This window comes from Colletes latitarsis, chromosome 11 (assembly GCF_051014445.1).
Source record: "Colletes latitarsis isolate SP2378_abdomen chromosome 11, iyColLati1, whole genome shotgun sequence".
Lineage (NCBI taxonomy): Eukaryota > Metazoa > Arthropoda > Insecta > Hymenoptera > Colletidae > Colletes > Colletes latitarsis.
This window is the reverse complement of record NC_135144.1, coordinates 14,091,498-14,112,225: the sequence shown is the minus strand read 5'-3', so window position 1 is coordinate 14,112,225 and position 20,728 is coordinate 14,091,498. Positions and strand designations below refer to the sequence as shown.

The window sequence follows — 20,728 nt, the reverse complement described above, 5'->3', positions numbered from 1 at the left end:
AAAATAAAAGTTACTCGTGAAAAGATGATAAACGACAATTATGTACATACAAATAAAATATATTTAATAGTTAATCTACCATTAAATGTGCCGGACTAGCTTCTGAAAAATCTTTAATCGGTATCTAAATATAAAAACGATCAACTTATTAATTTTCAATAACTCTTCAGGTAATTTGCATGAACAAGTCATGAGGGCACTCCGTTTAATTCCTGAAGTGCGGAATTTTAGACGTTAATACTTTTGAGCTAAGATCTGCGGGAGGTCTGGACGGTTTGCTTTTCCGAGGTTTATACATAGAGGCCTCCCTCATGGCTCACGATTGCAAAACGAACACTCATCTTACCGTAGACGACAACTTTCAGCTTACTGTGTACGCTAGTTTGCCATTTTATTCAATTATACATCGTCACTTTTGGTTCGTTGACAATCGAGTAATAATCGTTAACATTTTTATAACTAGTTATAAATTCATTTAAATCTTAAATATAATTTTCTATTCAGTGTTTAAAAATTGGTACTCGTTATTATAATTATAATACTCGTATTGGTATGTGAAATGATTGATTTGGTAATTCTATTATCAGGAAACAGCGAATAGAAGGAAGCATCTGCAAGAAGGAAAGTACTTCGAATGTGAGTGCACGTTACGTAGAGATCCTTACGAAATGGGATCGTACATGAGCAGCATTATATGCCTCAGGTGCAGGGAAGGTTTCATAGGAGCGCAAAATCCTCTAACGATAAATCCGTACGGATGGGGTATAAAGTGACAATGCGATAAGTGCAAAAGAACCATCGGGGGACGTCTTGTACGAGTTACTTTGGATATAACCAGGACGTTGATCGACAATACGGATGATGGTGATGTCAAAGTTTGTACTTCTTCGTTACCGGAATTCTACGAGTTATTTGTTAACTTTGTAGATCTCACGCTCTTTGATAATCCTTTCCAAGGGTCTTGAAACATTGATGACAAAACTATCACGATCGCTGCACCCAAATCATTTCTTGATGTTGTCCTTAAAACAAAAGTTACTGACCGTCTACAGAAAAGAAGTGGCATTGCCAAATCCGCAGAAAAAAGTTATGCAAAGAATGTTGGACATGCGAAAAGAAATGTACAATGTGCTAGAAATAATTGAACCAGGGATATCTCGATTAAAAGGTAATTTCATATTTCATATGCATATTAGAATTACATATACGTGAAGCGACAGTAAATTAAACTACTCAATAAAATTTTATATTAAATGAAATATTGGAATTATGTAACTGGAAGATGTGATTACAAATTTTTAGGAATAATGTTGTATGAAATGCACTTACATTGGTACTATTGGCGAATCGAGCGTACGCCGCGCGCGAAATTTCTTCGGTGGAATTAACTTTGCATCTGGAGGAAACCGGAAGTCTCTTGAAGAAGTCTCTGGCAATGCTTCTTTTAGAACCAACAGACACACTGGAGGGAAAATTAGCTAAACGAGTTCTATAAGAATTAAAAGCACTGAATCAAAATATAGCCGACGTTAAAACCATTACTACGATCGAGGACATGCATACCCACAACAAAAGAAAATCACATAGGAATAAATTGAAAAAATGATCGTCAAAACTTCGAATATTTAGGATTTGCGGAAATGTAGTTGGGACATTACTTGTTTACACTGTACTAATTCCCTTAAGTGTCAATTTGGTTAACATTTAGATTGAATAAATTTAATAAGGGTACAGGACGTAGTAAGGATTCAGAAGAGCCACGGTTTAACCACCATTACTTACAAAACATTTATGACTCTGAGAGAAGAACAGTGTGATGGCCATAATTCCTTTGTGAATGGAGATGTAAGGGGAAAGTTTGCCTTCCCTATTTGGTAATTAGATATTTACACTAGCATCGACCTCGTCCATTGTAACAGTCTTGAAGTATGTTGAAGGGGGTTGAAACCTTTGGAAGCAAAAATATTTGTTGTTGACTCTTAGTTCTCAAGTTATAGTTAATAGTATAATACGAATTTTATGTATTTATAGCATATGTAAATATGAAAACTATAAATTAAAATTATATAAATCCTACCACCGAAATCCTAATCATTTTCGAGAAAAAAAATTGAGATGTGAAATTTTTCAGCGAAAAAAAAAATTTCAAATCGTTCTGGAAAAATTATTTTCGACTGCGAGGGTCAATTACAATCATTTTTGGTGAACACACATACCCTCGAAATCCTAACCAGTTTCGAGAAAAAAATTCAATAAGTGGATAAATTTTTCGACGAAATTAAAAAATTTCAAATCGTCATAAAAAAATTATTTTTAGTTGCGGGGGTCAATTACAATCATTTTTGGTCAATAGACATACCCCCGAATTTCTACGCACTTTCAAGAAAAAAATTCTTTACCGAAAATCTAATGTGAGGCTAGAAATGATTCCCCAAAATTTCATGCGTATGTTCGAAACATCATAAATCCTGAACGGATTGGAGGATTTTAATGTTTCAAAATGCAAACAACGCGTATTTTGATGGAGAATATGTAGAAATTCCAAGAATGTTCGAATAGTTTCTTAACTCTGTAAAGTGAGGAAAACTCCACAAAAATAGTCCAATTTTCAAACGATCAGAACTCCTACAGTAATGAATGTATTTCATTGTTCCTACCTCTTGACAGTTCCTTGATCTTCACTGAATCACTGACCTTGATGTCAATCTGTATTCTCATGGATTTCTGGAACATCCTGTGTCCCTTATCAGTGTTTGTCTGTGTTTTAAAATAGGTTATCAATCACAGATTAGCGCGCCACACACTACACTATGTCCTACACTGGTTCAAACACAACTCGCGCGCAATCTAGATACAACTATGACCAGTATGGCGGCGACACTAGTAACGACGAACTTCCTTAGCGTCTAACAGAGTGGTGGGGAAAACCGACATATTCTACCGCACGAACTACATGTTACGATAGGTCAGCATTTTACGCAACTTTGAGAAATAATTTTTTTTTTCAATAGTTAAAATGTGATCAGAGGGTCTTAAAACGTGCATTTCCGTGTACATTTTCTTTTCATTATGGAGTTTGCTCATATGTATGTGCCTATATGACTTCAGCTGCTCAAGATCAAGAAGGAGAGGCTTGCACTGGCCTTCTTTCTCGAATTGCCGAGCTCACGTAATGTAGCTCGTGCGGTAGGATATGCGACTTTCCCCATGACTCCGTTAGTTGCTAAGGAAATTCGTCGTTAGTAGTGTCACCGTCGATGCACTCAATTATGCCAAATCTGGCCACACTGCTGTTACGTATTCATTTCGGAATACACCGATACGTAGTAACTCTCAGTTTGTAAGTTCGTGAACAATTTCCAGCAGTTTCTTAGGTGGTGTACAGCCCTGAGTACAGTACCGACGTCGATTTATAAAGAAGTATATAGTTTAAAGTTCATTAAAGTATTTTGTTATTTCGTTTATAAAAAGTATGTGTTCCTTTACGGTCCCTGAACTTTTGTACCTTTATATCAATTAGTTTTATCACATTCTAAGAAATATTAAATGTTATATAATATTTATTTTACAACTACAAGTATGGTTTAACCTGTCATAATACAATATATTGATTATTTAAAAGTATAAACTATTTAAAAATATACGTTTTTTATATTTTATCTATTAAAATTGGTTACATAAATTTTATTGATCTGTCATGTATGATATTTAAAATTATCAGTTACATGTTATTGAAAAATATTGTTAATGTAAAGTATTGAAATTAAGTGTAATCTCTGTATAAATAATATAATATTATATTTTTATTTCAGATGTCGGAAACACGTTTAGCAAAACCTAATCTTCGTAATTTCCATCTTACACGAGCTAAAAGAAATTTGCCAATCGTGTTAGGGGTATCTGTTTTGACTGGCATAGTTTATAAAGTGCTAATAAGTGATCCATTTGACAGGAAAATGTCAGACTTTTACAAGTAATTAAAATTTTATGATGGCTACACTTATAGGTCTTTTGTTTTTTAACTTGTAACATAAAGATTTTGTTTTATTTTAGAACTTATGATCCAGCAGTAGCATTGAAAAAAATGAATGCTGCCGGACTTATGCAGTCTCACCCTACAGATTAAATACCACAAATGAAAAATTAGTGCTAATAAAGAATTCCATGTATGAAGTTATGTACATATTTAATAAATAAATCTATTGGAAAATCATACTTTAGATGTACATTTGTAAGGTTGTTGAAACTTATATAATCCTGAAGTTTGTTAAATAACATCTTTATTATGTTGGAAGTATTGTTTATGATACATGTACTTAGTATTTAAATTATTATTTCTTTATATGTATCACATTTATTTATAGTAATGCGTCTTGAAAATATAAACTAAAAAATATATTTTGTAATTATTATATTTAAGATTCGTTTCTTATTGCTTCAATAAATACACTTGAAGGATATAGCTACAGAAAAAATAAATGTTTCAAATTATTTCTTGTAATAAATGCATATTTTTTTTTGGAACCGAAGATATTTACTATTCGTTTATAAAAGTAATATATGTCGTAGAACACTGAAAGTTGTAATAAATTACTCGTATCAAGTATGTGTTTTATATAAAATATGAAATAATGTAAATTGAAATACAATATTTGTAAATGTAGTAAGAAAAATTAAACTCCATAAATATAAATAGTGATAGGTTAGGAAATTTCAATGTTAAAATGATTGGCAAGATGGCGCCTCTCAAATACCCAGCGTGCCCCGCGCGATTGATTTGCGCATGTCAGTTGTTCGCATTGCAAATGGCGGCTCCTTGTTATTGTTCATGGCGTTTTATGACTTGTCCCTTTATATTACCGATTATGTCGAGTTTTTTCGTGATTCCTACCGTGCGCTGTGTGCAGAAAGTGAAGTAAGACTTGCGCGGCATATTTTAGATTAAAATTAGTGCTCCTGTGGTGTGGCTGCGTGCATTTTGGACGCGAGAAATCCCGCACGAAGTTGGAAAGAAATGGGGTAACGTTAAAATTTTCTTGTGTTCATACGGTATCGAATCGTTCAGTGCAAAGACTGAAGTGAGGCTCGTTGGCTAGTGTGCCATTCGTTATCGAATTTTAACTTTGTTTTGGTAAGCAAACGCAATTAGAAAACATGTAGGAAAGCTGCGAAATAAAAATGTTCAGACTTTTGACGGTCTATCTTGAGCATGCTTGAGACCACTTCACGTACACCTCCCCCGACGGACAAAATGGTGGCCCCCCGATATCCAGTACTCTGGATGCCTATTTTGCCGAAAATCATTATGGAAATTGTTAAAATGAATTATTTCTTTATCAAAATACTAAATTCCGATTAACACAACAATCGACGTTTCGCGTCTGGTTAAGAAAAGTATTCTATAACCTATTTTCTTCCATATAGAAGTTGTGCCCCCGTCTTATGGCCCAAAAGATTTTAATTGCAGTTCGTGAGTGGTAAGACTTAATCCAAAATCGTTTACTTTATATATGTCCGCCGATTCTGTAAATATTGACCAAGTAATTGATGTTAATTGTATATTTTTTTCATTAATCCCTATAATTTGATGAAAATCAAGATCAAATTATAACCTAAATAGTAATGCTCGTTGGCCTCACTTTTTGTTTATGCACTATGTTTTCGTGAGTGTTTTGTTTCGATAACACTTGTCAATTTTATGTTTAGATTTTATATGTTCGACACTGCATTCAAATTTATACGATTATTTTCATCTTTTTAACCACTAATGATTGAATTTAATATTTTTAACATTTTTTTTAATAAAAATATTTATATAGTTTATACTTTTATAACATCACTATAATCATTTTCATGCAAATATTTAGCTATTCCTTGAACTATAATTTGTAAATTACTGACACAGCAAAATAAAATCATATTCAAATTTAATATCACTAATTTAATAATTACACTTATGAAAAATTTAAATAAATCTTTCTTTTTATTTTTATTTCGTTATTTATATTAAGTATAGTATTGTTTTACTATTATTTAATAGCTATTTACCAAGTTTAATTACAGTTTCATTCTGAAGTCGTTTAATATTATTTGACTGCTAATATATGTTTTAATTTTAATATGAACATATGTATATTGATAATTATATTAAGTTTTCAGATGCATTAATTGTTCATTCGTATCTTGTTAAAATAAGTTTAGAATATAGTTACATATTAATTAATTAATTTTTATACTTGTAAGGTATTATATTTCCATATATTGTTTTTTAAATTTATCCATCATATTTTATATTACTCACTTTAAATTTTTTAATATAATTGTATAGTAAATAAACAATAACTATATTATTCTTATATTGATTAATATACTTAATGAGAAATGCTATAGTTAAGGCATACAGTGTGTGATTATATTTTAAATGCTAACTGATTTCTTAATAAATGGTTTTAAATATTTTACATTTTACAAATTAATTGCTTATAGAACAAAGGTTTATAGATTTTTTTGTATTATAATATTTGTATTTTTGTATGTCAAAGCAAAGTGGTATTAATTTTACTTTAAATCATAGATGCATTTCTACAACAGTGTTAAACATAATTATATATTATATCAATTTTCCGTTTATATTAGACCATTCTTTAATAAAAATATGTTATTTTGTCCCATAGAAACATTAAGCATATTTATTAGTGCTGGAGTGGTTTGGAGCTGTCGGTTTAGAACCGACGGACAAACATCCTATCACCACATACCATAGTGATACCCTGAGGCGTTTGTAAGCTCTCTGGGTAGTTATGTGATTTGTAGTTGGTAAGTATGAAAATTTGTTTCTCACTTATCATAGTACACTTGATTGTATTATTTACTACATTGTTTTCAATAAATATTAGTGGTTGTTTACTTCGTATGTTTATTAGTCAAGGTTATAGTATAATACGATATTTATTATTAATTTCTTATAAAAACAAAATGAATTATTTTAGATTTGATTTATAATTAGTCCTTACAGTAGATTGATTAAAGACTTTTATGGAATTAGAATAGTAAAATTTATTTAAGTCAATATGACATCAATTTATTATACATTTTAGTCATGGCGGCTGATAGTGATGGTGATCTGATCGAGACGGTGGTAACGTGTGTGGGTGACCTAGAAGATCCTGAGTTTCCACACAAGTTTAAAATTATTGTCGATCGACTTAAATCTTTGCTTTGCAAAGGTAATTTTTGCATTCAAGAGTTATTCTAAATTTTCAAATTAAAAATAATATTGGTATTGAGTACAGTATATAGCAACAATGTTGGTTAATTACATTATTTTATAATTTATAGATAAAGGGAATGGTTTAAGAGTAAACAAAGTAGAGCCATGGAATTCTGTCAGAGTCACATTTTCAATACCCAGAGAAGCTGCATTACGTCTTAGAGAATTAGCAGCTCAGGCTTCTCCGACGCTTACACAGCTTGGAATTCTTTCGGTGCAGGTTGAAGGAGATCAGGTACTACATGTTCATTAATATAAATTAGTCAAAATGTTTAAAATTTGATTATTGTCTATTTAATACTTATTTCATTAATTTGAATTCTTTTTCGTTGTCAAATGTTTAATTAATACACAATGATATTAGGTAATATCATTGAGGATAGCCAATCGCTTTAGTGGAGAAGCACAAGAAATTGTGTTACATTCAGGACCCTCGCAAGAAAGTGGTGCCAAATCTCAAAATGAACCCACTAGCAATACAGCTAATGTTGACAGTGATCCTCAGACAGCTTTACCTGGTCCAAGTAATACATCTAGCATTTCTTCAGCATTACGTAACGTGGCTCAAATAATAGCAGCTGGTATGTTACTATATATTGTATAAAATTAAAATTCGTTCCTTTAAATATGTAAAATTTTTTGAATAACCATTATGTTATTTCAGGTACATCGTCAGAGAAAACTCCACAATTTCGCTCTCCAAATGTAGTTGCACCTACAGACTGTGATCCCATCCCATCGTTTCTTACAAAATCTGTACAGTCAACATCAGGCAATAGCAATGTTGGTGCCTCTGGAAATCAACCAGTAACTAATTCTAGCGCTTCGCCCAGGAATAATTATAATGGTCCATTCCCATTTGCCAGTATGACACATGCTGCCCAAGCAATACATAGTCGCGAATCACAAGCAACTACAATTAAAAATGCTATGCAATTTAAGCATCATGTACAGCCACCTCCGCCTTATCCTGCTCAAGAGAATTTGGCGACAGTAACAACATTAACAACTGGCCATACTACTACTCAATCAGTTGCATCGGTTGGTCAATTGACGAATCAGTACAAGTCATCGATTACCACCACATCTAGTCTGTCACCAAACAATAACAATCTGACAGGGAATTCGAATGGTAATGGAAATCAAGTTGCTCTCTCCAGTCCACTTCTTGTAAATCTTTTACAAAATGATGCTGGCACACATCCGAACAATGTGATACCTGGCCAGAAGATGTTGCCACCAGCTGTTATTGATAGTTCTGGAATTACTAATCGTATGAGACCTACTAAAAAACCAACAGTTAGAAGGAAAGATTTAACTTCACCTAGTGAATCACCACCAAATTTAGACTCGCTTAGGACAGAAGACCTCATTGGAGGGACATCAGTCATTCCTGATCTATCTCAATCTTCTACGTCTGCATTTGCAACTGTTAATGTTAATCAACCTTCAACTATTCCTCAACAACTTCCAATCAATGTAATTGGTGGGACTGGGCAAACTATGACACAACAAATAGTTCATCAAACCTCTACTAGTGGACAAATACAACAGTCTGCATCTTCGTTGCATGCTCAAGTACAAATACAACAAAAGTTTCCCATTAGACAAGAATTGGCTTACAGGCCTTCACAAGTACAATTGCAAGGTCAACTTCCGATCAGGCATCCGGTTAATGGGCAACAAATTCGAACACCTTTGCAGCAACGACAACTGTTACTTCAACAACAACAACAGCATCAAGTTTTAACTCAGCAGCAACAAAACATAAATACTTCGCAATTGCTTACACAACAAGCTTCAACGCAGCAGCAACCTTTGGTACAGCAACAAACTGTAAATACATCGTTACAATCTACATCAGTTTCCAATCCACCACTTCTACAACAGCAACAATTAATGCAGCACTCAACGGTAAACATTAATGTTCCACAACAACGGCTAAGTTACTTAAATAATCAACGGCAACAAACTCCTCCTCCTTATTCGCGACAACCGGTTCCATCACAGTCTCATTTAGGACAGCAAAATCAAGCTTTGAACGTGCAACAACAATTACATCATAATCAACTTAAAAACATGAATGTGAATACCAGTAATACGACCGATTTCCGGTATGGACAAAGTCAAAATATTCTCAGTAGAAATTATCAGGCTGCACCAAGTAATGCTAATGGGACCACGTGGAACGCACAAAATACTTCTATTCCACAAGGTGCTCAAGTCAATACTACACGTCTGCCAACTACAAATCAGGTTTCAGGTGCCTTTTCTCAATGTGGATCTCATCCCAATCACGTTTCTACCAATAATGTCGCTTCGCCTGTTACCAAGGTCGAACCATCGGAATCTCCTAAACCGGAAGAAGAGACACCTGAACCAGAATATACGTCAACTGGTAAAATACGACAGTTTCTCATTAACCCTCTAACTGGGCATCTGGAACCAATGCCTAGTGAGAGTTCAGATTCGGAACCGGAAAGTGCGGTAGATAACCAAGATGATTTCTTTTCCTTTCCATCCCCATCGAATGACCGATCAAATTCCATATTTTCTGACGACGATGCAGACAGTAATTTCTCAAGAAGAAATGATACAACAACAAATACAGATCAATCAGATTCCGAAACCACAGTGAAATCTACCGCTAGTGAAGGAAGTTTAAAACACAGTAGAATAAAATCCAATAGAGACACTACGCAAAGTCCAATGCCTGGAGAAAAAATCAAACTAAGACTAAAGTTGGAAAAATCTGAACCTGTTACACCAGCTTATAAAGTTGATGTTTCTTTTGTAAACACGCCACCGATTAGAAAAGCCGATAAATCAGTAAATAAAATGTTTACCGCTGGTATTCCCAATTCTGGAACCGGTGATGAACCAAGAGTGCCTCCATTACATATTTCCTTAAGAGGACGTAATGCTTCGGTAGTACAAATCAGAAAAAAGGAAAAGAAATCATTAAAGGATGGCGAATCTGATCCAAGTAGTGTAAAACGGCGAGGCAAGCTAAAGAAAATGAAGGAGTGTATAGACGGGAACAAATTATTGCAAAAAAGGTCATCTTTAAGCATGATTATAGGTACATCATCTGCATCCAAATTACCTTTATCCAATTCTACAATGATCAACAGCACTAATGCTATTAGCAAAGTCAACAATCTACTTCAAACTGTAGTGTCGAAACCTAATGCCTTAAAACAAGAATTACCGGTAGATGTACGCGTTCAAACCGGAATTACAAAACCAAGTTCAAGTAAAAACAGTGATGTCGATGATATTCCATTAAACAGTAGAATACCATCTCCTTCAAAACATAAGTCTACTGTTTTAAATCAACCTTTAAATACGCAACAATCCTTAACAAAAAATCAAGTTGAACTAGATGTCCAAAACCATATGCAAGAACATAAAATAGGAGGAGGTAAGATACATGTAATGCTGTATTTTATAATAATTATAAAAGTATGAATTTATTGTAAAATAATGTATTGTATTTACACTTTTTAAAAATATTACTTTTCTACATGTTTTATTAATATTTATACATAATTTTACAGGTAAAACCAAAAGAAGAGACTCTAAAAAGAAATCAGAGTCAGGAGATGGTTTACACCGTGAACAAAATTTGTTATCCGGTGGTAGAATTTTGGATAATCAAGCAAAATGGAGAAAACTTAATTACAAAGGCGATTCAAACCAATCGTTAAGGAAAACCGACGTTCTTTTGGCTGGAAATGATTTCAATGCAGTCAAAAAAGTGGGGGAAATTAGAAGAACAAGCGATAGCGACATTAATAGATCAGCAATTGAAAAGAATAATACCTTGAATGCCATTGCTTCTAGATTAACAGAAGTAAATGGCGTAAAAAAGGATCTAATTAGTCAAGAGAAAAGAAGAAGATTAAGTTTAATAGATGAAAAAGATCTGCACTTAGGAGGTAAATATAGTGCTTGTGTTTCTATTTTCTTATTTAATATTCATATTATTCGAATGTTATATTTTCATAATCTTATACAATTGTTTTAATATGTATTATGAAATTTCTTTTGTTAATTAATTCTTTTAATTATGTTATAGAATCTCAAGATGCAGAGACCACACACTTTAGTAGTCAGAAGACTGTTCCGGAATGTTCTTCTGCTAATGCTGTTTCAAATATAAATACAAAACCTGTCAACAAACCATCATTTGAGAATGAAAACTCTGGATTAATACCTTCAAGTATGCCTACGCAAAATGATTCGAATTCATCTACCAATCTTGAAAATAAGGTATCTGCACATGTAGAAACTGCTGTAAAAACTGCACAGTCATCTGTAAATAGGATTATTTCTGGGAAAAGTAAGACAGATACAGATACTTGTAAGACAAATTCTAGCATGGTAACAAAAAATCAAAGTATTGGTCAAAAATTAAAAAACCATATGGTTTTAAAAAGTGATACACATGCTGCAATTAACAGGCATAGTAAAATAGATCATTTTGGACACAAAAGAGTGATTCAAAATCATATGAAACAAGTTGATAGATCTGCAGTGGAGAACAAGGTGGATAATACACAAAGAATTAGTTTGTTGAAAACTACACAAGCTTCGGTAATAGGAAACTCAATGGACCAAGTTCCCAGATCCCAAAACATTGATTTACCTATCAACAAACCAACTTTACCAATTGGAGAAATTAATGTAACAGAAGCAAAAGTTAAACAAAAGTTGCTTGAAACTACTGTTCCAATTGCAATTGGTGTAGATGCAAGCACAGAAAGAGTTAGTAGCGGAGGAGGTGGTGAAGATTCAGGCATTGAGTCGATGGATGCTCTTTCAGAGAAGTCACCAAACCAAGGAGAATCTCCTTTGCACAGGCCAGCAACCGAATCAGTAACGCAAAGCAGCGCAAAGGCTGCTGTCCAAGGGGAATCTTCCCTATCAACCACCAATAAGAACGTGCCTTCCTCAACTAGTAGTAGTGATATGTGTTCAAATTCCCATTCGGAACTTCTCAAGTCCAGTGGCCCACAAAGGTTAAGTCCTGTATCCGTAGCAAGTTATCTTGAAAATCATATAAGTCGCAATATATCAAACTCCAGTGAACATGATACAAAAGATATACCTAGTGAAAAATCTACTTCATCAACATCAAGAACTGGTGGTCATAGTGACTTGGTTGCTAGTTTAGAAGTGACTGATAATGATAAAAGTGTATCCAGTCCTCTGGTGGCAGGATCAGTGACTATTGTGACAACTCCTGTACCCGGTAATGTGGATAGTGATAATTTATTGCAATGCGCGCAGCAGCAAACAAATGACTTTTCTGAAAAAGACAATTGTAGCATTAAATTAGAAGGTTCTATTAATCAGCATGATCAGGGTAAGACAAATATTAAACACGAAGTGTCGCATGCCCCCGAGAGTGCATCCGAAGACAATGTAAAAACAGTCATAGATGGTAACAGTGCAATTAGGTTAAGCAACGAACCTCATGGACAAAATAATAATGGTGTGCCTGTAATACAAAATCATGTTGCTTATAGTAATGTAAAGACAGAAAAACTTGATAATACAGTTACAAACGAGGCTAGCACAGTGACAGACAATTCATGTTCCAATAGTCAGAGTTTTGGTTCTGAAATCAAAGTAGAATCTAAAGTAAATACAAAAGTTGATGATACAAGGCAAAATGATCGGTCAGATACTTCAAAAAGCTCTAGCATTTCTTTAAGCACAACAACCATTAAGTTAGAACAATGTTCCGATCAAAACCAAAAATCTAATGTACAAAGTCATCAACAAATATCAGTTAGAGAGCCTTCTATGAATCTTCAAAAAGTTACAGATGATTTGGTTAAGAAAATTGTAAATGATGCAAGTGATATAAGTATAGGTATTCAATCACCCCTGGGTGAAGATCCTCAGCCGATTAGAATTACCCCACCATTGTATACATACTCTAATTCGGTAGTTTTACAACGAGACGAGACTCCAAGCCCAGCAGCACAAAATCCGGAAGTGGATTCTAGTGACGTGGAACATGTTAAAAGGAAGCGCAGAAGAAAACAGGAACTAGAGGGACGGCAGGATGTCATATGTATAGAAGATAATGACGAAGCACAATTTGTGGAAAGGTTGAACTCTAACAATTCAGATGACTATGTTAAACGACCACCAAAATCATTGTTGGAACAACTTCTAATAGAAATTCCAAATGACACCAATGAGAAAAGATCTTTAAGAACAAGATCTCAAAAATTAAACAGTCCTGATATTGTGAAGACTCCAAAAAGTAGTCCTCATGGTCCTAATAAATTAGAAGAAAGACGCAGCATATCACCATATGCTAAAGCAAGCCCTAAGTTAGGAGTGTCAAAATTATCTCCTAATACGACAATAAAAGTCGGGAAAAGAAAACGCCAAGAAAGCGAAAGTTCTGTAGCATCTAGTACTGCTGATGACCCACAACCAAGACCAGGAAAACGGAAATGTTCCGAGAACGCCGCAGAACTTATTAAAGCTTGCATGGGTGTAGACGAAACTGGTTCTTTAAAGAAACAAGTACCTGTCAAAGAAGAACAGTCAAAAAAAGGATTCAGCATATTGGCCAAGGCCAAGAAAGGTGTTTATTCCATTTTATAATTCACTGATTTAGTAGTAATGTGATTTGGCGTACTAATGTATTTACAGGCTGTTCTATTTTAATCTATACAGACAATTATTTCCCGAATTATTTCTTATTCGTAAAAATGTTTATGATGGTCAGAAGTCTTATCTAGAAGTCTTATTTGTGAAAAACTAAGAATAAACCAATGCATTGATACTTCAAGTCGTCCTTTCTAATGTAGAGAACAAAGAACATTTTTTTAATGTTCAGCAAAGAAACAATTTATTTATAAATGACCTTAAAAAATCAAAATATCATAAATCAATAAATTCGTCTTGAAATTAACTATAGCTTAGTTAAACAAAAGTAAAGAATTTTATTTAAAAATAAAATAAAGGTTCTATTTGAAACATTTTTTTAGATGTCAAATAGTTAGGAGGATAATTGTGTATATAAATTAAAGTAGGACACTATGGATTAGGGTCCTTAAGTAACTTTATCACCTAAAATGTTTCCACTATCATTGGGATTACAAACAAATGTTTTCTGCAACAAGTGTAGGATCATTGTATGATATGAACATTTTCAATTTAGATGGATGTATTAAGAATATACTAGAAGCATACTTTCATGTGTTTTCTTTTGTTTATGAATACCTAATAAGAGCTTTAAGATCTAATAATTAGTTGTATGTAAATCTTTATTGTTCTTGCATGTAGAAAAAAGCTACTACAGAAAATATATATTTGTAATTCTAAGAATATAATAGCGATTTTTCAGGTGATACAATTATATAGGATGCCTTTGCTTATATGTCAGTGTCTTACTTAGATATTAGATATGCGTTTTTTTCACTTGTTTCCTTATAAAACAACAAGGACTGCCAAAAACAGAGTAACCAAAGTGCCAATTACAATCGATCCATACATATTTTTGTCCATATTGGAAGTAATTGTCATTAATATATGTCAATGAAACTGAGATTATTATGATCATACATACATATATTTTATCTATGTATACATACATACATAATTTATTCTTTTCACAGATTCACTTGCATATATAATCAAGCATTATACTGCTATCTCTCAATCTCAGTCATGTTTTTTTTAATTTATGACAAATTACTTTTACATTACATATTAATGTTGTGTTAAAATTGGACCTGAACATTTTGATACAAGAATTTTTGTATTTTTAGGTCCCATTGTGGTAGAAGTAGATTCGTCTGATGATGAACCATTGATTGAATCTGTAGGAAAAGCAAGAATGCGATTATCAGACGAAACATCCGCTGCATCTCCAAAGTCTAAAGATCAAAAGTAAGCAACATCGGTGCATTCTTTTAGCAGCAGTGCATATCTGAATATGTCAGAGATTTGAGAGCCCCGCTACGTAAATAAATTTTTGTTATTCTAGAACAAATACAAGCACAACTGTTTCTGGCAGTCAAATTAATTCCAGTAATATATCAAATTTCAATGCCAGTAATAGAGTGCAAAGAGAGAGCCGTTTATTAACAACCAAGCAACCGAGTACAACCGCGGTAGTTACTGGTGGAAAGGAAAGGCTGCGAGGTACTTCCGCATCCAGTAACGAATCCTTAGGAGAGGTAACAACAAGAAGGTCTGTGCGACAGAATACAGCATCGCCACTAGCAACACCAGCGAGCAATACAAGGGGAGCAACTAGATCTACAGAAGATATTACTAGACGGAAAACTCGAAGTGGTGCTGGTATGTAAAATGTTTAAATACACTTATAAGTGTAACTTATTATTGATCAAATAAATATCCACACTCTTTAAAAATTCTTTTTTATGTTATTATATATACAAGCTGAAATTTTTATTTTGATATGTTATATAAAGATTTAAAGTTAAAATTGATCCTTGCATAAATATTTATGACAGTATAATTTATACATCATGTACTTCACATACCATTTTAACTGAAAACACCTCGTACAGCGGGAACATTGTTTTAGTAACAGCTGAGGCAGCAGAGCAGGCAAAACGGAGGCGAATATCCCGAGAAAACAAATGACCTTCGGGAAGTGACCTTGACAGTGATTAGCTACCGTCGCTCGTCAAGGCATGTCCGACTGATTATGTATCTGTTATAAATGGTTATGTGATCGCCGTGTGGCTGGACCCCACCTGGTGAAACTGTTTGCGTCAATAGCGCACAATGCTGATGTACATGTAGCAGGAGTATCGTGTTTAGAGTGCTGGATGGTATTCAAATTTTTTTGTTACGATAGAACATACGTTGGATTTCATTGAATTAAGCGTGTACATGTTATATTCCATAATATTATCACGAGAAATTAGAAACGAATTTCTAGACACTTAGGATACCACAATTGTTATGTTTTTAAATGTTTAAGTAGCTTGTCGAAAAAGTAAAAAATAAAAATAACATTACTATTTTCTTGGCCGTCTAGCGTTCTCAATTACACTGTACTCCTAAACAGCAAAGTTTAGTTACTCAGAATAATCTGCTCAATGCATAAAACTTTAAACTAAGTAACTGAACTGATCTAAAACTGCCGAGTCGATATCTAACTTTCTTTTGCCAAACTTTTGTGACCCTGTATTTAAGTTTTAAACAAAATCTAAATGAACGTCATTTAATGGTAAATTTATAAAATGTTTCGTTACATTATTAGTATCTTCAAAATATTTGAATCGACAGTGTAATATTATCTTATTAGACTCTAATTACAGTAAACATTTAATATTTTTATTATTTAGTCAAAGCCAAAAAAGATACGTGTGGTATAAAAATTAATTTACATTTACAGGATGTATCATTTATTTGATATTGTTATTAGGGATTGCTAGTACAGGTTAATAATGGTAAAAGAAAGTCGAAATTTATAATGCATTAAACATAAAATCTGACTGTACTGCCGTAAATAATGTACATTTCTCAAAAGCAAATTTCATTAACTGGTGGGGCTGAAGTCGCTACTCTGACAACTTCACTGATAGACTTTGTTTGAAAATATTAGTTTATATTTGGAATTCATTTTAATCAATTTATTACATAAATATTTTTACACATAAATAATTATATGCGAATGGAAAGACTCTATAATAATTACATACACCATTCATCATTAACCTAAACAGTACATTCTCTTTGCGGATATAAATCGAAATACTTCTTCGATCCATGTATATTCATAACAAAGACTTCTCAAAAATGTTTGTAGGACAATCGTACTTTTTTATATATTTACACAATGAAACTCGCATCTATTCAAAAAACTTTACTTATGATACCCTATAATTGATGATTTTATTGAATTTGATAAAAATTATGTCGTTTATAGTACTACAAGATCTCTATTTTTCTTGTCCCAGTGAACATGGTCTTTCAGTGGGAAGTTCGTCTTGAGTTACAATATTGCAGAGAGCAAAGGATATATGGTTATTAAAAAAGGATTTATTTTATTTATGAAACATAAACAGAACGTTGGGATAAATCGAGCATAAATATATGAAAATAATAGGAATAATTATTATAGAAAAACGATTAATACAATGTTAATTTGATAGGTAATATATGAATGAATATATTTTGTAAATAATTTCTTGTAAAGATACGTAAAACACCCCTCGTTGTAAATATAAGAACTGTTTAAATTTTTATTAAATTAATTATTCAAATTGTGCAACTTCGTCATACTATTAATTAATCTTCGTGATTGTGCACTGAAAACTCAAGTAGCACCTTTTTGGCAACACTTAAAAAATATGAGGATGTGTATACATACGTACATATAATATTGTATATGTATGTATGTATGTGATGTATATGAACTATTGTTTTTGTGAACAGATAATCTAGTTTTATATTGTATAAATGTAAATTATACGATTGAGAGTAGGAAGTTTTTTGCGAGCCTATGACAGCCATCATAGCACTTCTTTATATTGAAAACTTGCATTTAAAAAATTTTACTGCTAATTTACATTAATTTTTCTCTAATTCTGTTGTGTATCTTCCACTATTTTCGTTAAGTAAAATATATATTTGCAAATTAATTATAAAAAAAAAAAATATTACGATTGTTTTATATTTAATTCTTTTCTATGACATAGAATCCTGTTAAAATTATATCGTGGCCGATTCCTGAGAATTGTTAAACTCGTTAATGCATGAAAAATAAATAAATCTGATCTTGCTTTAAAAAATATATTTTCATTTCTCCAACAAAAGTTTTTGGTTCTTTGTTCTTACAAAATCATTAAATTTTATGAAATATTTCGAATAAAACATTCTTTTTTCTATTGTTTATTAAAGCTTTGGTGGCTATCAGGCAGTACATCATATTTCAAAGAAATATTTCTGTCATATGATTGTTGAGTACTGAATTTAATAATATTTTAAATAGGAAAAATTTTAACAAATTTATCCATTGCATTAAATCATAACTACTCTGGATTACGATTTTGTTAAATTTTTTTTCTATTTTTAATATTACATTAAATTATTTAGAACATTACTTGTCTAACAGAATTTATTTCAATGGATCTTGAATTACATATTGTAAATAGTAGCACGCTTATTTTACATGGTGGGAACTTATGCTGTACATAAAACATATAAAGAAATGAATATCCAAATCGCGTTTAATTTGATTCAGCCCTATATTGTAATGGAATGATATACATATAATGTAAAGTATAGTAATTTAATAACAGAATTTAAGTAAGAGCGAGAAAGAAAAGAGTTGTAATTTCGATGTAAAATATTCTCTTCGATGCTAGATAAGTAAGCTAGGGATTATTATGTTACAATTTTATCATTGAATATTACATTTATATGATTGTATAGATTATAAACAAACCAAGTTTTGTGTGTAAATATAAATATTTTAAAGATAAGTAAATCTTTCGCATGTTCACATAATTAAGGAGCTTCTAAAGTTTGTCTGCCATATAATTGCATATAGTATGTATTTATTGTAATAAAAATAATACTTATACACCAAAGATCATGGGTTGGTTGTAATATGTAACAATTGTTGATATTCAACACAATTAAAAAAAATGGTGTATTTGTGATGCTCAATAAACAATTGGTGTTTATAGTGTGGTTTGTAAACACATTTAACATACCACCGTTTTTGTGCAGACTATAATAATTATGCCAAGTAAAATGTTCACTTTAGTGCCCATTTATACATATATGTAACGAATGCATTACAAGCTCCTTAATTTTGTTTGCAATGCCACAAATATTTTATCATGTACATGAATGTGCGTTTTAAGATCACCAGCTACAAATGAAGTTTGATGACTTTAAAACCTGCTATATGCAAACATTTGTATTTTTAGTATTCGGTTAATTGATATAAATAGCAGTAAAAGTAAATAATTGATAATAATCCAACTGGATATATAAATATATAAATATATAAATATAAAAAATTAGATACAATACTATATTTGTAGAAAACGATTGAGCACGTGAAAAGAAAATCACGCTATAATTATAAAAAAAATATTATAATTATATTATTACCTATTATTACACAAAGTGGATACACAATATAGTAATTTGCTAATTGTACCTTTTAATAATTAATGTAGACACATTGATGAAGAAGGTTTTTTTCTTGTTATTAATTATTACCATAGACTTAAAAGATAATGAAAAATGTGTTATAAAAAATGCAATTGCTTATTTTGTATCATACCCAGTTTCATAAATTACTCTAATATTCTGTGTGCATATTTGTCAAATCAAAACAGTTTTACCACCATTTATAATACAGAAATACATTCTGTAGTTGTATGAATTTTTCCAGTTTTAATTTTACGATAATCACTTTGTGATAGGAAAGTAAACAGCATTTTAAAAATACTTGCTACTAAAGCCCTTAAATTTAAAAGATACCATACAAGATTCAAGTTAATATTTCTGTATATTTTTAATATTATGATTACATCATTGTGTTCACCTCATAAGGAAATATAACAAAGTAAACTATATAGTAACATGTCTACTAATACAAATTCTTTTCTAAAATATTTTATAAAAGATGTCAACATGTACAAAGTAAAGAATTTTCTTATTTTAAATATTTATGTATAGCTACGTCCAGTAAGTAAAGTTACTAATTATATTACAAGAATTCATAAATTTCATACATCTTTGTCCGTCAAAGATATCTAATATTACATAAATTTTTATAGACCCATTTATTTTAAAGCAAACTGTGTATTAAAGTTTGCTAATGATGTATAAAAAAAATAATTTCTCAATACATTCAATTATTTTATTAAACATCTCTAATTTGAAGTAATACATGTATGACATTAATTTGTAGTCTAAAACTCTTGCAAATCATTATGAAGAGAAATAAAAGTAATAATAATTTTCTTTTTTTTTTTTTACAAAGCATCTGTTTAGCTTTTTGATAGTCTTATTTAAGTAACTGTTAATATTATTAATAAATATTCATATAATTCTTAGAAAGAATATAATCTGATTGTTTGTTCGTTTTCGATTTGTAGAAATTGAATTTTTTGGATACTATATAAATTGTCATAAAGCTTAAACAAGATTCATCGTTACTATGATCGAAGTCCTCGATATGTTTTTTCTCTTGCCTTTCCGATATCATTTAGGAAGGAAATTAATAAATAAAAATAAAATAAATGTTGACAGATCGTTGTAATACGAAGTGCAATTGCTTCTATCTGAAAACGTGTCTAAAAGAAACAAGTGCTTAATCATAAATAAAATTTTTATATTTCGATCATCGTTAAAATGGTTACAATGCAACGTGCCGATGTAAGTGAAGCTGTTGGAACTTCTTGACATACATATGTATGTAGC

General features: G+C 31.7%; 2 protein-coding genes and 1 pseudogene across 9 annotated transcripts in view; all 3 read left to right on the top strand.

Annotated features, from left to right (window-relative positions):
- Cype (cytochrome c oxidase subunit cyclope) overlaps window positions 1-4,215 on the top strand; it is a 108,102-nt gene extending 103,887 nt beyond the window's left edge. Inside the window, exons 1-3 of one of the 3 annotated variants that reach the window (XM_076777493.1) lie at window positions 3,186-3,420; window positions 3,813-3,973; window positions 4,054-4,215. In XM_076777493.1, the coding sequence (XP_076633608.1) occupies window positions 3,813-3,973; window positions 4,054-4,126 (234 nt within the window). In that variant the 5' untranslated portion in view covers window positions 3,186-3,420 and the 3' untranslated portion in view covers window positions 4,127-4,215. Of the gene's footprint in view, window positions 1-3,185; window positions 3,471-3,812; window positions 3,974-4,053 lie in introns of those variants that run through there. The other 2 variants (XM_076777494.1, XM_076777495.1) reach the window with 2 other exon arrangements.
- Window positions 210-1,750, top strand: LOC143348321 (uncharacterized; annotated as a pseudogene). The gene is made up of 4 exons (XR_013080753.1): window positions 210-418; window positions 588-875; window positions 958-1,168; window positions 1,303-1,750. The product of XR_013080753.1 is annotated as an uncharacterized LOC143348321 (transcript).
- A 603-nt stretch (window positions 4,216-4,818) lies between the features above and the next one.
- Window positions 4,819-19,893, top strand: LOC143348621 (uncharacterized). 5 transcript variants are annotated; one of them, XM_076779109.1, is made up of 12 exons: window positions 4,819-5,019; window positions 5,425-5,477; window positions 6,675-6,816; window positions 7,098-7,226; window positions 7,339-7,505; window positions 7,635-7,851; window positions 7,935-10,694; window positions 10,831-11,211; window positions 11,352-13,883; window positions 15,073-15,193; window positions 15,291-15,607; window positions 15,858-19,893. In XM_076779109.1, exons 4-12 carry the CDS (start codon window positions 7,100-7,102, stop codon window positions 15,914-15,916), a joined length of 6,681 nt encoding a protein of 2,226 aa, XP_076635224.1. In that variant the 5' UTR covers window positions 4,819-5,019; window positions 5,425-5,477; window positions 6,675-6,816; window positions 7,098-7,099; the 3' UTR covers window positions 15,917-19,893. The 5 variants fall into 5 exon arrangements, 4 of the variants coding, with proteins under 4 accessions (XP_076635224.1, XP_076635225.1, XP_076635223.1 ...); XM_076779110.1 differs by lacking the exon at window positions 5,425-5,477 and having other exon boundaries at window positions 15,864-19,893; XM_076779108.1 differs by lacking the exon at window positions 5,425-5,477.
- The last annotated feature ends 835 nt before the right edge of the window (window positions 19,894-20,728 follow it).

What these genes read in the sequence shown, in the direction of transcription:
- LOC143348621 (XM_076779108.1), top strand. Translation starts at nt 7,100, where the DNA reads ATGGCGGCTGATAGTGATGGTGATCTGATCGAGACGGTGGTAACGTGT. An exon ending in TAAATCTTTGCTTTGCAAAG is followed by an intron (nt 7,227 to 7,338) that starts GTAATTTTTGCA and finishes TATAATTTATAG; the next exon opens with ATAAAGGGAATGGTTTAAGA. An exon ending in ATTGGCCAAGGCCAAGAAAG is followed by an intron (nt 13,884 to 15,072) that starts GTGTTTATTCCA and finishes TTGTATTTTTAG; the next exon opens with GTCCCATTGTGGTAGAAGTA.